Source organism: Chroicocephalus ridibundus, chromosome 1 (assembly GCF_963924245.1).
Source record: "Chroicocephalus ridibundus chromosome 1, bChrRid1.1, whole genome shotgun sequence".
Lineage (NCBI taxonomy): Eukaryota > Metazoa > Chordata > Aves > Charadriiformes > Laridae > Chroicocephalus > Chroicocephalus ridibundus.
The window spans coordinates 132,177,824-132,194,260 of record NC_086284.1 but is presented as its reverse complement, the minus strand read 5'-3'; the positions used below and the strand labels follow the sequence as shown (position 1 = coordinate 132,194,260).

The window sequence follows — 16,437 nt, the reverse complement described above, 5'->3', positions numbered from 1 at the left end:
TTTTTTTCTGTAACTCCATTAATAGCATTCTCAAGTGCCTTTGCAAGCTCCAGTCTTGACAATTTTTGCACTTACAGAAGACTAAGTATCACAATACAGGTTTATAACTTACTGTGCAAATAATATATTTTTTACAATCCTAAATGATATTCTTTCTCCCTGAAATGAGATGCTTATCATTAAGCAAGCCAACAGGCTCATCACTAGCTGCCCGCACAAAATCTATATAGCTACTAAGTACCTGTATTTTTTCAGCTTGATGATGTTCTTCTGCAGGAGTGTTACTAACAATACTGGAGGGGATTTTTTATGGTTGCTGACTACATTTGTAGGTTAACCATTGCAAAGCATAATGAAAAGCTGGACGGTTTCTTTAGGTAGTATATCTGTTTGTTGGGGATGGTCCTTATAGACTGGATAAAAATCACAAATTAAATTTTAACCTCTCAGGTTAAACGTTTTTCTTTCAGAGAGGATGTGTCTGTGATGGGTGAGAGCTGAGTCTAGCAGTCATGTTTCTCCATATGGGATGCATGATATATGGTGCATCCCATAGATTATATTGTATGATTTCTGTCCAAAAAGAGCAGAATTGGTGTTATTTCCTACTACTTCTTGAAATTGTGAGGGACACACATTGTTCATTTGCAACTTCTTCCTTCCCCAGGGATGATTTTGCTCTTGTTGCTTTATCTTTGGAAACCCTGTTTGAGTCCTGTAAGGTCTTCTTGTTTTGAAAGCCCTTATAATTACAGACTCAGTTGCCTATAACTACAGCTGCTCCTTCATTTTCTATGACTCGTAAGGTACTGCTTGTTTCCTGCCTGACTCCGCAATCTCTTTTTACTCCTACTTTGTAATGCTAGTTTCTAACCTACGTTCTCATTTCAAACATATTTCTGGAGTTATATCCTGCCTATATCAGGCCTACTACACTTTTTAACTTTCAGACTCCCGCTCCCATTTAATTCTGCTTTGCTTTTTCTTTTCTTGATGCTGTATTTATAGATGTCTTTTTTTTTGTCTGTTTCCATAAACTTACTTCAGTCCTCTTAGAACTTTTCCTTTCTTCCTTTCCATCAGAATGTTGTTATTCAGAATTTAATAAGATGCTTATAAGAAGACTCCTTTGTTCTTTGTGCAAAAGATGCAAATGGCTTTGTCAGCTGCAGTGCATTCAGATCTGCACTTTCCTTTATCTCCTTTTTGTTTTACTTGAAATTCAGCCTTAGACAAAATAAAATAAGTTCAACTTAAGCCCCAGGTCATACTGATCTAAGCAACTAGTCCTAAAAACTTATTAACTCTTTTTCTCTATTCTCCTTCACCAATGGTGATCACGCGTGTACCCTGGCAACATCAGCAAAGGAATCTGAATCCCTCCCCACCACCCTACATCCCCCAGCTCAAGGCCATGGTCACCTGAGCTGCAGGCATAACCATTAGTTAACTGCTGCATAGAACTGCAGCCCAAAGGAAAAAAGCAATGTGCAGTTATTACTGGGAGGGAGACGATGTAAAGAGTGTTTGGAGTCCTGCTCTGGAAGGGAAGCGCTGCCTACTGTTTATGGAGGTGGTTATACGAGTGTGACCATGAACACAAGCACAGCTAGGAGGTGTTCTTCTGGGGACGCAGGTTCCACCTGCCGCAGAGACAGCGTTTCTTCTCAACAATGAGGGAAATGATCTCATCTGTCATATCACAGTTATCATATCTGTACTGTGGCGTGGGTCAAACCTGGGTGCTGAGGCAGTGCTTAGTAATAAGAGTGGAAAAAAACTGCAGTGAGTGGAACAGGTGACCTTGTCCTCTCCTGACTTCTCTGTGCCTCCTGATAGGTTAAATCATATTTTGTCTGGAGTTTCTTTGCCTCCCTGAAACCATGAGTCTGAGTCATTTGAAACATGTACTTAGGGCTGTTTACATTACCAAACTTTTTTTTTTAATTTCCAGCAGAAGGAAGGAAGGGCCCCACAGTGCTCTTCAGTTAGAGACAGCAGCAGGGATTTTGTTGCAAAGCTCTGTTGATGCTGAAGGGGCACACGGAGAGGATTTCTCAGAGTGAGGGCTGGCAGGCTACAGCTACCAAAGTGCTGTGCAGAGGTCCTGGCCCAGTGGGCCAGATAAGCTTTCTCCAGCTTCCAGTAAAATGGGCCCTTTGGGAGCTCCTGAGAAGCTCTTCTGGGATCCATCTCCTTCATAAACAATAAATCCTTTTGCTCCCAAACCCTGTCCTCAGTCTTTTCTCTCAACACAAACATCTCTACATAATCCCATCCTGCAGAGGGAAACAGGAAGGTATTTCTCCTTTGCCTTGCCTTGCCTTGCCTTGCCTTGCTTTCCCTCACTTTCACTCCTCACAGGTTTGTTTTTATAAAGAAATATGCATTTGGCACCAGTCTTAAAGGCAAGGAAACGTGAGGTATAAAATAGCAGTGGTAACTTCAGGCTGCCCTGTAAACTCATGCTCATTGTAAACACTGTGCACACTCCATCGGCAAACCTAAATCAGACTATTTTGCAGTTTCTCGAGCAGATTTTTTATGACTGGGAAGTGGCTTCTCTCTCTGTTACTGTCAACAGACAAATTGTCTTTTGCTACAATTGAAGAGCACATCCCTTTATTTTAGTGTTTGCATTTTGCAGATGTCACCCTTAAACGAATTTAACGTTATTTAAGTTTTTATTTACGCAGTGTATAAATCATTACACTAAACAGTCATCAAAACTGTACAGTAAATTGTGTCAATCTTTTTAAACTCTCCTCTGACTTCTGCTCACTAATCTGTCTGTACAGGAGTATTTCCAATGTCTGAAGGAACTGCATTTGTGTTTTGAGACAACTGGCCAAGTGCCTTTTAATTTCTTATCCCCTAAAGGGGAATTGCCCTCTCTAAAACTAAATTGTGAAACAGGGCATGAATTTACATTTGAAGAGATCTTTAGAGGTCATCTGGCCCATGCATCCACTCAGAGTAGGACAATTTTGAAGGCAGATCTTACTTGATGCAAGCTTCACGTGTGCTGGTTCAAGGGGCAGGGATAAGAGTTGGCACCTTGAGACTCCTAAGGGTTAGAAGCTGAAATTTTATGCTATAGGGAAAAAAAAAATCCAGTTTGGGGATATACCTGTGATCCTTCTTCTTTGAACAGTTTTCACCAAGGGAAAAGTGAACTCTATTTTTGTGTTACATGAAAATTTTTAAAAATTTAAAAAAAAATCCTGGCTGCCACTATCCAACTACTTCTTTCTATTCCTGAAAGTTCCCAGACATGGTTCTTAATATCACTACACTACTGTGCTGGCAAGTACTATTTTAATCAAGTTTTAAAGACCTATATATATATATATATAATTCGTTTGTTTTCACATTCAGAGTTTCATAAACATCATTCTTTCTGTGGAAGGAGCCAGGAATTGAGTAAACTGAGGCACATGGTTGTTACAAAAATGCTTTTAAAAACACTTCTAAGTGGTCCTAAAATAATTTTAATAACTTATTTCATATCACATCATTATTTTCCCTGAAAGAGTACTGTGTGTAAGTGCACAGTCTGACTTGAGGAAGACTGCTTTCCTGCTGAGTGGTAAAGGTGACATATAAATAACGATCGTCCCAAACTGCTGCTGATATAAAACCTCCTCCTAAAATATATCAGATGTCATCAGGTGTTCCCTATGAAAACAGATGGCTTTCGTGTCTGTAGCTGTTGACTATAAAGGTAGCTGATATGTTTCAGGATGAAAGGCTCTTGACTGTTTGTTAATGCAGCCATATTCAAATGGCCTGAGTTCCTTCCAGACCTGTGAGTCTCCTGTTTTCCATAGGGTTGGTGCCTCTGCAGGAGCAAAGAGCCAGCCAAGAGGAAACACAGAGCACAGGGATTTAGCCAGGATTATACCTGGGTACTTCCCTAAATCACCACAGTTTTCCTCTGCCTTTCCCATTTTCCCCTTTCCATGCAGCTGTGCCGCTGGAGACCTTGCTATGACAGTTCCAGGCCACATCCTTGTGGCAAAGAAACCCGAGTTACTTTTACACCCACAAAAAAAGAAGAACAGTAATAATTTACAAAACTTTAAAAGTACATTTAAACCTTAGAGAAAGCAGTGGGATCAGACGAGCTCTCTCCGATCATTTTAGAGATTAGCCTCTAAGCCTGTTGAATGGTCTGTGGTAATCTTTTACAAGGTATTTCATAAGCAAACAACCCCACAGGCTATACTGCAGCTTTGCACGGGGCTGCAGATTTGGAGAGAGCTTCTTGGAACACACAGCATTCAGTTTTCCAAAGACAGAGTGCAGAATTAGACGCAGAGAGACTCAGGTTTAATCCTCGGTTTCTTATCAACCCTCTGAAACATGGCCCTACCTCTTAAGCTGCTCCCAAGCCACCTCTCTTCAATTAAGGAGAGCTGGATTGTAAAATGCCACATCCTGTACCCATTTGGCTTGGCAGATTTAATGAGCCATTGTAGTGGAAACAAGGTAATGCCCTCAAGCCACCAAAGACTAATCAATTTTTCCTTCTCCCCCCCCAAATTGTTCAACTAGCAAACTCACCCCATCAGCTCCACAAATCTGCTCTCTCCTTGAAGGACTTCTGCAGACAATTTTTCTGACAGTTTTATGTCCCTCATAACTCTGCTTAGTTGTGCTCTGGCAGCTGTGGGGTGGTGATCTCCCTGCCCCCCCCATGATAAGTGCCCTTTTCCAAGGCAAATTCAGTTACTAATAGGTCAGAACTTTCCTTCTCAATGGCCTGAAATGGAAGAGCTGTGGGTAGGGTGAAGGCTGAGCACCAGCCTCCTCCTTCCCACCCTCTTCTGCAAGTGCATATATGTGGCCTGGATGGCAAAGAATAAAATAGCTTTTCACGGTCTCATCCCTTCAGTGCAAATTTTTGGAGACATGTTTGGAGACGTTGACATAGACTTTCCTGTTTTCTTCCTCCTCCAGGCTGTGTCCACTGGTAATACTTTGAGAAAGAGAAATGTTGGGAGGAGATGTAAATCTTCTCTGACATTTCACTACTCCTCGATAAATAGAAAGGAAAATGACACAATGGTTTCTAGGGATGGCCCCTGGAACAGTGGATAAACATTTCTTGTACACTTTTCCATGATTTTGGCATTGTAATTTTGAATGTTTTTTAATTCCCCTTTAATATCCTCCTTTCATCCAAACTATCCTCACTCAATAAGGAGACATCTATTTATCAGAGGAGCAGGATCTAATTTTTTATGAGCACCCAGTACTTTCAGAGTGTCTCCTACCAAAGCTCTGTATCTTGTGGGTGGAAGTCATGCAATTGAGTAACATCAGCCTGTAGGACCTCAGCTCAAGCTTTTCTCTGATAAGGGCTGAGAAACCACTCAAGCAGAGCTCAGGTTTGAGTTAACAGGCAGTGAAACAAGAGAAGATTTCTTTCAGTGCTCTGCTCTGCCACTCATTTCCTTTTGCACTTCACGCAGTTCTGCTCCTCAGATTTTATGAAGAGGTTAAAATACCACGTTAATCGCAAATAAAATATGGCATAAACAATTCACTAAGCATGCTGTTTGAGGGAAGCGTAGAACGGCAACTGGGCTGCTGTCAACCAGAAATTTTTTAAGAAGGAAAAATTACGTCGTAGCCACACTAATACTGACATGTTTTGAGGTTAAAATTGTTCTGAGCTGTTCTCTTCTGAAATAATTGTCTAGCTACAAACACCACCACAACAGTAATTAGTGCACAGCAGAGCTAAGCTTCTGCTCAGACAAGAAAAGAAAGGGTGGGAATTGATTCTTGCTGGTGTAGAGTTTCATAACTTGCCTATCAGAAGAAAATGCATAAGACAGATCTGGATCATGTGTCATAGAAAAGACAACACTTATTAAAAAGATTGCACAAAATACTACAAGACTTCAAGGAAACCGTGACGTTAATGTCAGTGTTTCTGTTAAATGTGAAATATATGCCTAATAAGCAAATTAATTTGAGGCATGTTCTTTCTTAAATAACTATAAACATCAGAGCAAGAGGATCTTTCAGGGTAATGGATTTACTTAAATACTACTCCAGTACTATCAAACTCCATATCGAAATGTGATTTTCTCAGAAAAGAGAACTAAAGTGATCCTGCATTTAGTGTGATATGAGAGAATAATTCTAGATGGATGGCCAACGGAAAAAACATTAGGAAGAAGGCACACTGCCCACCTGTGTACTGAAATGCCTAGGGAGGGCAATTTGTGTGGAGCATAACATAACTCTCTACCAGGAGCTGGGAACAGAGAGAGTACTCGAGTGGGAGTGTTTTATCATTATGCACGGGTAGCAGGTTATCCTGCTACCCCCTTTCTTAAGTGGAAAAGAGATCAAGATTCAAGCCACTGTCTTTTTACTCGCACCAAGCGCAGAGCAGTCATACCAAGAACTGGGCTATGTAAAGCAGCGTGCTTCTGGTGTCGGAGAAGCGCCTAAGAAGCCCCTTCATCTACCCTGTTCACCATTTTCTTCCTTATTTATACTCTTCTTTTCCTAGGAGAATGTTTCCAGCCATGAGAGTGAAAATTACAGGCCTGGATCCCCACCAGCAGTATTATATTGCCATGGACATTGTCCCTGTGGATAACAAGAGATACAGGTAAGCTTTTTAGGTGCAGGGTTAGGAACATTGTGATAACTTAGTGTCCGTGAAAGCCTAGGAAAGACACATGCCACTATACAACATTGCAAATGTATGTTGGAGGAGAGCCATGTTGATATGCACCAACATAGTTATTTGGCCAGAATCATGAGACACAAAACCAGAGGTTTAATATACTCTTCTGCACTTTTGGATTGAAATCTTACTCTTTTCAAATAGCGGTTTTTAATCTGGGTGATCCCTAGCATGTATTTCACAATCGACATAATTAGCAATGACTGTCTGAGGGAACTGATAACTGGAGTTATTAATGGGGACTCTGGAGCCTACTTCAGCAAGAAAGGAATGGGCAAGTGGTAGCTCAGGTGTGGCCTGAACTGAATTGGATGATTTTTGTTTTAAAAACGTTCACTGTCCAGCACAGCAGCCACAGGAAATAAGGGCCCTGACCTACAGTATGAAGGCATTGAGAAACTCTCTGGTGAATCTCCACCACTGAGCTGGAAAACAGGAAGAAGAGATTTCGCTGGTATTAGTGGGCTCCCAATCCTAAAAAGTACTCTGGAAAACTCATGGTCCTCTGCATCCCAGAAAACTACCTGGACAGAGGTGATTTATCTCTACTTATTAAAAGGCCTCTGAGAGCAAGTCTTTTCCCCAAATAGTCTTGATCACACCACATTTCAAGGATTTGAGAATTGATCCTCTGCTTCAAATACTAAATTTTACATTTTTGCAGAAGGGCAAAATTGTGCAGAATGTTTCTTATGAAAATGCTTTTCCTGGGAAGCATCAAGGTAGTTTGTGATACTCAACTAGGTATTTTGCCCCTTTCTTTGAGTGTGGCTCTGACAGCATTAAGTAAAAAATAAATATATTATCTTACACATTGTGTCTGTCCTTGTTAGCTTGTGCAGCCGTATAGAACAAACTAGCAGTGAAAGGAACAGATTTTTTTTTTTTTTGCATTTCTTTTGAAAATACATTAAGTGAATCCCTGTTTGTAGGTAAGGACTGAAATAGCTTAGCAGAGCTGAGTAGAGGTGCATTGAAGGGCAGTACAGGGCAGAACTCAGAGGTGTTAGGAAGACTGCTCGTGAAATGCCTTAGGCTGAAGGAGCCACAGAACAGAAAGAAAAAAAAATGGTGCCTAGGCAAAGCTGTGGTAGTGAAATTTATGGCATATTTCGAATGGCTAGATCAGGAACAGAAAAATTATTTTTTCCTCTAATCCCAACATGTGGAATCCCAACTATATGGAATTTCCCATTTTGCAACATTTCGAATCAGAATTCTGTTTTATCAATTGTTCTAGTGATATCCATTGGATTTTGCCCTTTCTGAAGGGCATGTGTTTTGCGCAGTCTGGCATGGCAGTACAGATTTCCAGAAATTACAGGGCATTTATTAATATTTTGAGAGAGGGCTTTTGTTTACCCGTATTTTCTAGCCTCTTGCTCTGGCTCAGAGAGGGTTAAGTAGTTGAGAAGGCACATGTGGCAGAGTTTTAAAGGGAAATTAACTGCAAAGGTGGTTTTAATAAGGAATCAAGTCTGAACAAGTGGCTCAGGGGTAATCTGGCTTTCATTTAGAAGGTAGGAGGTTGCAATAAAGCACATTCTCCCCTGACTGCAAATGAGAGCTTGGGGTGCATGCGGTAGGGTCGCAGGGGAGGGGGAGCCCTGGAAACGTTCCTTGAGTGAGTGACAACTTCCCTTAGCCATCTCCCCGTCCTCTTTCAGGTATGTGTATCACAGCTCCAAGTGGATGGTGGCTGGCAATGCTGACTCCCCAGTGCCCCCGAGGGTTTACATCCACCCTGACTCGCTGGCTTCTGGAGACACCTGGATGAGGCAGGTGGTCAGTTTTGACAAGCTCAAACTGACAAACAACGAGCTTGATGATCAAGGCCATGTAAGTTAGAAACTAATCCTGGTGCCTGCTGCTCCAGCCTCACTCTTCTCAGGCTTGAAGGGGTGATGCTGCTGCTCTGATTCTCCCGTGTCTTGCTGGCACACATGCTTTTAGCCACTCTGTGGAGTTATGGAACCTTTTTCCCTACCTCAGTGCTTTTCTTTGAAATATTGCCTGACCTTATAAAGCAATAAAGCCCCTTTCTCCCTGTATATCGAACAAACTTAATCTCATACTTACTTGTAAGAGAAGGGTAATTTTCTTCATGTTAGCCCTTACTCCATCCCTGCTTGCTTGTATGCCTTGATGTAGTGTAGAATATTTATGGAAAAAAAAGTATATTTTCCTTCTCCTTTTGTTTTACCTTCAGATAATCTTACATTCAATGCATAAGTACCAGCCCCGTGTTCATGTCATCCGCAAGGATTTCAGTAGTGATCTTTCTCCTACAAAGCCAGTTCCTTCAGGAGATGGGGTGAAAACCTTCAACTTCCCTGAAACTGTCTTCACTACAGTGACAGCCTACCAAAATCAACAGGTAAAGCTGTGTGCCTTAAGGCTCCTTTTATATTGGATGTTTGTAAAAATATCAGCGTGCTCTTTGTGTTTGAGACATTAACTTCTCTAAGAAACGTAGCTCAAGAAGAGTGTACATTTACAGGCTCACTGGGGTTTTTTTCTGCACAAAAAGAAAATGCTTGCTATGGGGTAATGGGTAGACATGAGGTATCTAGCCAGAAAACCATCTTGCAGATAAGGTGCGTGCAGTTTTTACTGTAAAGTAGGTGAAATCATCCATAAAGAGATGTATTGTGTTGACTTTTCCTTGCTGCCGCTGGTATAAACTACAGTGTCCTGTCCTCACTGTAATTTTAAGGCAGTACAACTAGTCCAGATTTGTTACCTTGCAGAGAAACCACACAGGGTTTTTTTCGCTGCTAAAATGAAGGAAAAAGTTTTAGAGAAGAGGAATCTCATCAGTTTGCTGACAAAAGAAGCCTTTGAACATAAGCAGCAGTCCATTTTATGAACTAAAATTCTCATGCATAATTTACATTTGATTCAGATCTTGCATAGTTCCCAGTGGAGAGTGTTACTATTGACTCCAGATATCATAAGGAAAAGATGTGCCACAGTGGGATCTTAGCTGCAGAGGCCTTGACTACTGAGCTTTGTAATTGATCCGCCCTTTTTCTTAAACTAGACTTCATAGAACTAAGAAATGTAATCTCAGTCCACACTAGTGGTTGATTACAGAATTCCCTGTCTATCCCTTTTTCCCAAAAGATACGATATCTCTTAGAAGAAATTAATTGCTAGGAAAATGTGATCATTTGACAATGTAAGCGTTTGAAACGGCAGCAAAGAAAGGAGTTTTGGAAAGGGCTCACTGTGGATTACGCGCGTTTGCTGCCCCTTCTCCTTCAGTGGCCAGTGAAAGCTGGTGACGAGTCTTTGAGGGGGAGGTTGCTGGCTTCACCGCTCCTGCAGGCATGCTCATTGCGCACATTGAGAGCTCCTCATACCCACCCATTCTCTTTGTAGTCTCCTTATGTATCGCTTATCTGCCAGAATCCTTGGGGATTCCCATTAGCCTTCACACCACGTCTATCATGCTTTGGGCTCAGTGTGCTCCTCTTCTCTCGTTCATGTACACATACTCCCTATTTTATACTCAGGTGAGGGGTGCTGTGCAAATCCCGTTTCCCTTTCCTGCCGTTCTCCTCCTTACTGGGGTGGGGGTTGTGATGGCATTAAAAGGGCCGTGTAACATAATTTTTTCCCAACCGTGTGAAACAGAATCTCAGGTGGTGAAGCTTTTTGTTGTGTTAATAATGTGTCCACTTAGAGAGGTACTGTTATAAGCTAGAATGACAGTACAAGCTGGCTTAGAAGAAAAATAATCCATTATCAAGCCTGTTAGGAAAACAGGTTATACAATTTCTGCCACAAATTGCAGAGGAGTCTTGAACTGAGAATGCTGGGGTAAATATTTCTCCATGACAACATCTGTGCTCCTGGAGAATGTCTTCATGAACTCAGTGCGCATCATTATATTTAGTATTGTTACAAAGAGGGACAGACCCATATCAAATCAGCTTGGGGCAGATTGTAATATTTAGATAATTTGTACCAATTGTGAATTGTATCAGCTTAGTGAATCGTTATAGATTTTTTTATTTCGCAACATATAAGAGAGAGCACATGTGCTGATAGTGCTCCCATGGCTGCTTCTGGATACCCACTCCTAACTTTTTCTGACTGGTCCCCTTGAATTTACTTAAATTAGGATCCAAAATGGATCGACTATTCCGGCTGAAAAAAATATTGTAACACAATGGTGGGTTTGCTGTCACTGCAGCACTGGAAATTTCCTGCCCTCCCCTCATCCAAATGCATGTACACAAACTTTTAACTGTAGGCCAGACATGGAAAAAGGATAGAGGAAGGAGAAGAAATGACAGAAAATAAACCAGTCATTCTTCCTTAATGACCAGACAGATAAGACATAATTACACAAAAAAGGGAGGGAACCCTGTCAGGCACTGGCACTGTAAGCCACATCACAGTAAAGAAGCTCTGAAATTTCTTCCTGTCTTTCTGAATTCCAAACATTTGGGGGTTTTGCCCAAAACAATTCAGGGGGGAGGGCGGCATTTTTATGATACCAATAAAGGATATTCTGATGCGTTGGAGAAACCTTTTCATTTAAAATAAATTTAATTTAAATAAATTCATATATAAATAAGTATATATATATATAAAATAAATTAAATAAAATAAATTCATTTAAAATAAAAAAAATCCCCTGAACCTGCCTGCATGCCCTCCAGTGGCTGTAAAACTTTGCCTTACTGGGAGAAGGGTCTCTGGAAATAATTGTAAAATGTTAGCAAATCCACCACAGGGATTCCCTCTGCTGTAATTCCATCCTCCACAGAACATATCTGTCTCTGTCCACACAAGTCCCAGGACAGCTGCAAAGTCAGGCTAGCGGAAATTAAGTTCACAAATTAAGCTTCTGCAAAAATAGGAGCTGCATTCCAGATCTGAAGTTAATATCCAGAGCAAGGGGCTTGGTTCTGACAGAAGCAAAACACCTGCAAATCCGCTTCAGATCAGCCTGTATTAAACCAGTCCCTTTTGAGCCGTTTCAGCCAAAACACCTCAAATTTGATAGGATCTGGAGATCTTGCTCCCTTTTCACTCCAGAGACAGGGTCTCTGGAAAAAGGTGAGGTTGTCAGAGGGAAGCTCTTGTGCTGCACCAGGTTGGGGAGTCGTTGGCAGGGAGTAAGATACCATGGGTTGCAAGGTCAAAATCCCAGTATTATTTTCCATATTTACCAACATGGAATTCATGCCTAAAAATAAAGCAGGAAGGAAGATTTCCCCCAAAGCACTCAGTCCAGCTGTCATCTTTTTTGTTTAGGGGGGAAAAAAGAAAGAAAAATGGTTTCCAGACCAAAAACCCCTTGAAGGGTCACCCAGATGCTGACCAGAACAGCAGCTTCTCAGCCCCAGCGCTGTGCCAGGTTTCTGCCTCTGGCACCGTTCATTTGCTAAGCAGATAATCTGTTCATGGATAACAGAAGGGCAAATTTGATATAAGTCTAGGGAAATAAGTATGACAGATCATTGTATAGGTGGTTTGAGTAAGAATGGTGATCATCAGTAATTTTCATTTGTTGAAAGAAAAAAAAAATTGGAGAGATCAACTAATTGTCTTTTTTTTCCTTTGTAGATCACCAGATTAAAAATTGACAGAAACCCCTTCGCTAAAGGTTTCAGAGATTCTGGGAGAAACAGGTAACAGGAGCTTCTTTATGTTTCCTTACCGATCTCTTCTCTCCTTCCCATGATGAGCACACAGGGCGTGTGTCTAAGGCCAAGGAAGGCATTTTGTAATCCTAAGTAATTTTTACAGGAGAAGTTTGCTGTAGACTAGCTCTTAAAGGAATTAGAAGGACTGTTTTACTTTGTGTAAACAGATCCAATGTATAGTGATGACTTCCTTAAAAAATACTTTCCAGCTTAGCCAGCTAGACTGATGCCGTTTCTTTTCAGAAGTCCCCTCCAGTGCTGCTTCTACTTCTGCTTGGATCCTGCAGTCCCAAACCCTGAGAGAGGCTTTTAGATATTCTTAGCCAACGTATCTGTAAAGACAGCTTATCACTTTCCTGGTTGACAACATATTTTCTGTGACTGTATTTTTTTGCTGTCATATGTTTAATTTCCCATTCACTGCTACCTTAGTACCCCTTCTGCCACCACTACTTTCAAGGCTGTTTTCTTCTGTATATATGTTTTGATATTGGTTTTTCCCCCTGCTGGATAATTAATTTATTTATGCTCATTTCTATTACTTTCATGTAATGGAGATTTTCCATATGTTGTTGAGAAACACAACTAAAACTTTCTTTAGCATCTCTGATAAGTTATTAGTAAACTGTTCATGTGTTACTGATATGGTGCCATGATATCCAAAGAATTAGATAAAATAAATGAACTTGTAAAGATATGGTAGAGTTTCTTTTAAAAATATATAAATTTGTTACTAAAATGAAGAACAAAGATAGAAAAATGGAGAATTGCATACTGTAAAACAGCCAAATAGGTCAGAGGCTAACACTCTATAAAATAATGAAAGTTGTAGGACAGGGGACCTAGACGTTTTTCCTTGTTCTTTATTATATGTAGAGCTCGCTGAAGGGCATTTTTTAATTTTCACAGGAGATTCCAAAACTTGGAGCACAAATGCTTGCTTTACATTAGAAGAAAAATGGAGTTTCCAATAGGTTTGCAGGATAAAAGTGCAAAAAAGTTCTAGTTTAAAACAATTTCAGTTTTTCTGCAGTGGTGTCCAATTGTTTCACTTTGACTGTGTTGCTTAATTTTGTCAGGATTTTTATGAAATGATGAGTAGAACACCTTAAATGTTATTTAGAATATGTTATATTTTAAGAACACGATAGTAAAACAGGAACTTTAATCAAAAAAACTTTTGTAGGAGTAACAGACCTTACAGAGTTATCAAAAAAGCTTAAGAAATTCCAAAGAAAAAGTTTTGACTTTTTCTGCCATTCATGAATCCAGCAGAGTCTGCAGCAGATCTAAGTATTTCAGATCTAAATGACGTGGGCATCCTTTAAATCAGCATGACAAAGGCTTTAAACATTAAGTTAATTATAGAATTAGACATATATAACCACGTTACAAGAACCCTAGGATTGTAAAGCAAGGCTCTGAGCGTGCAGACCAGAGTGAAAGTTGTGTGCATAGCCCTCATTTGCTGTCCCCATGGGCACTGTAATTCAGTTTTTACTTGCATGCTCCTCTTGCGTGTGTTCACCAGGACCCACTGCCTCATTCATGGTTTGGTATGGGAAGCATTCAGTGAATGGGCGACTGCCCCGTGTTTCCGTGGCCCGTGTAAATGCTACGCTCTCCAGGACCACAAAGAAGATTTCTTACTGATGTAGTGACTTCCCCCCTCAGCTCGTCTGTTCTCATCTAAATGTAGCTATGTGAAAAGATGTTGCCACCCCTATTTAATTCCAGTCATGAGCATTAGTTCTGGTACTTAAGACATATGTGACTTTTACTCTGCTCCCCTCTCCTGCGTGGAGGAAGTAAGTATGTGCCTCGAGTACAAGGTCTTCCCTGTGTGCAGAGATACAGCTGGGCTTGGAAGAGGGATTGATGCAGTTCCAGGTACATGGTGGGCTAGATTAACATGGAAGGCATTAATAAGGTCCTAGCCCAGTGAATTTGGACAGTTTCCTGAAAAGGTTGGGAATTACTGATCTTTGTAGCTCATTGATTTAAGAAAGGGCAGGAAATTGCTACACGGCTGCAGCTGTGGGGAGGGCTCAGTAAGGCTCTCTGCTGATGTAAAGAGGAATTAAAATCTTTAAGGTATTACACATCAAAGAGAGCAGCCTGAGGCTTTAGGAAGAAAAAACAGGCAAAGGTATTTGCAAGCATATATAGCAGTCAGGCGCCTGCCTCACAAGCAGTGGTCTGGCTAAGGTTGCACCGCTGTTGTCAACTAGCAGAGGACACCCTAATGCTCAGCTGCTCGCTTTAAAGAGGACACATACATAGATGTACACATAGGAGGGAGAAAAGCATTAAGCTCCAAGCTGTGTGTGGAAAGGACTCTCCAAACGGGACTTAACAGTGCTGGTTGGCTCCTCTTGTGACTTTATAATCTCATCAGGATCACCGGTCGACTGGAGCGACAACTGTGATGCTCTGTAGCTTCCCGCACCCCCACAACAACTTTGGTCAGCTTCAGTGCATCGAGCTATAGCTGGAGAAATGTGGGCCTCCCTTGAAAAAGAAACAGGGTAATTTGGAAAAGGGGCCATTTGTGAAGCAGGCAAGTGTAGTATATGTACACAAGGTTTTTTGTATAAGGTCTTAAAAGAAAAAAAATAGCATGGCAGCAGCAGGGGCCACAGAATGTCTGAGGGTGCTCCAGGGCATCATATCCCCGTGACATCGGGATACTGAATCAGAGCCATGGTTAGAGTTTGCCAGCAAATTATGGAGAAAAAACCCAAACACTGGAAAAAACAAAGCATGGTGGGAGAAGAGGAACTCTTAGGCCACTTCTTCCCTAGTATATTTCCTTTCTGCTTTCTGTTGAGGCTTTTCCATGAAATGGAGATGGATGTTTTTCCTTCAGTTATTTCTTATTCTGATATTGTTTTACTGTTGTTGCCTGCTGCAGAAATTATGGCCTTGGCTGTTTTTTGTTTTTTTTTTTAAAAAACTAGTTTCCCTTTTAAATCTTTCACTTCCATCAACTCACAACCTTCCCGTATGTTTCCTTATGAGTCTGCTCTGCCTTCATTAGTCCAAGAGACTGCTAAAATCCTGCTGCCATCGGGACACCCCATCACGATATATCTGCCTGTATCCATCTGGGGGAGAGATCTTTTCACAGATCTCTTCTTGGATCTCTTTCAGTTGCTTGCGTGGTTGTCTCCCTTCACAGCTGACTGCCCCAGTCCTTGCGCTGGGAGAAGGAGCAGTGAGGTATTTCAGAGGGAAGGATGCAAACAGCTCAGCAGCTGGACATTGTTTTACAGTCTTGGAGCCCCCAAACCGTGTTACCTAATGGTGTTCAGAAATCTAGCTGTCAGCCTTGGTGAGTTAGGGAGTTAGTCTGTGTTAGAAGGACGATTCTTAGTTCTCTCTTATTAGAGATTCCCTCTATATGATTTTTGGTCCCTCTCTGCTTTATCTGCAAAAGCACATGAAGCATCCACAAAAGTGAAACAAGAGAACTGGTCTTGGTGGTGAAAGGATACCTACATCAAGTATGTATGAGGCAGGTATTACTTGATTGCTTTCCTGAACTTCAAGAGATTGAGAACGTGAGGTTTTGACATATGGAGCTCAGCTAGCCAAATGTTTGGGTAGTGAGGGTGCACATTTAATGCCACAGAGCCTATTTTTGGAGACTGAGTAAAGTTCATTTGACAGTGGGATGCTTGGGGGAGCTCCTTATCCAGGAGGAAGCCAGAAGGGACAACAGTCAGGAAACCCAGCAGGGTGAAGGAAGAGAAAAAACCTAAGCTGAAGGCAAGGAACAGCACTTTCCTTTCAGATGTGGGTAGCTGAGGTGGATAAAAGTTGTTTGTGTTGGAAATGCTCTTTGAGCTTTTGTCTAGGGTAAGAGAGCCAGGAGGGTGCTTGGAGCCAATAGTTTGGCTTCCCCAGTGAACAATGAAACGATGACCTGAATCCTGCATGCAGCAGGAATAGCAAGGTCGGCCATATGGGTTGGATTATGGAGGTGCACAGATAGCTCGTACATCTTTTTTCATTTTTCAGACAATGGAACTGTTTCATTTATTGCCTATTATTAAAACT

At 41.3% G+C, this 16,437-nt stretch overlaps 1 protein-coding gene across 1 annotated transcript in view; it reads left to right on the top strand.

Annotated features, from left to right (window-relative positions):
- The window catches only part of TBX15 (T-box transcription factor 15), a 100,351-nt gene that overhangs the window by 61,818 nt on the left and 22,096 nt on the right, over window positions 1-16,437 (top strand). The window contains exons 3-6 of the mRNA XM_063352803.1: window positions 6,533-6,634; window positions 8,380-8,551; window positions 8,922-9,089; window positions 12,296-12,360. Of these exons, the coding sequence (XP_063208873.1) occupies window positions 6,533-6,634; window positions 8,380-8,551; window positions 8,922-9,089; window positions 12,296-12,360 (507 nt within the window). The remainder of the gene's footprint in view (window positions 1-6,532; window positions 6,635-8,379; window positions 8,552-8,921; window positions 9,090-12,295; window positions 12,361-16,437) is intronic.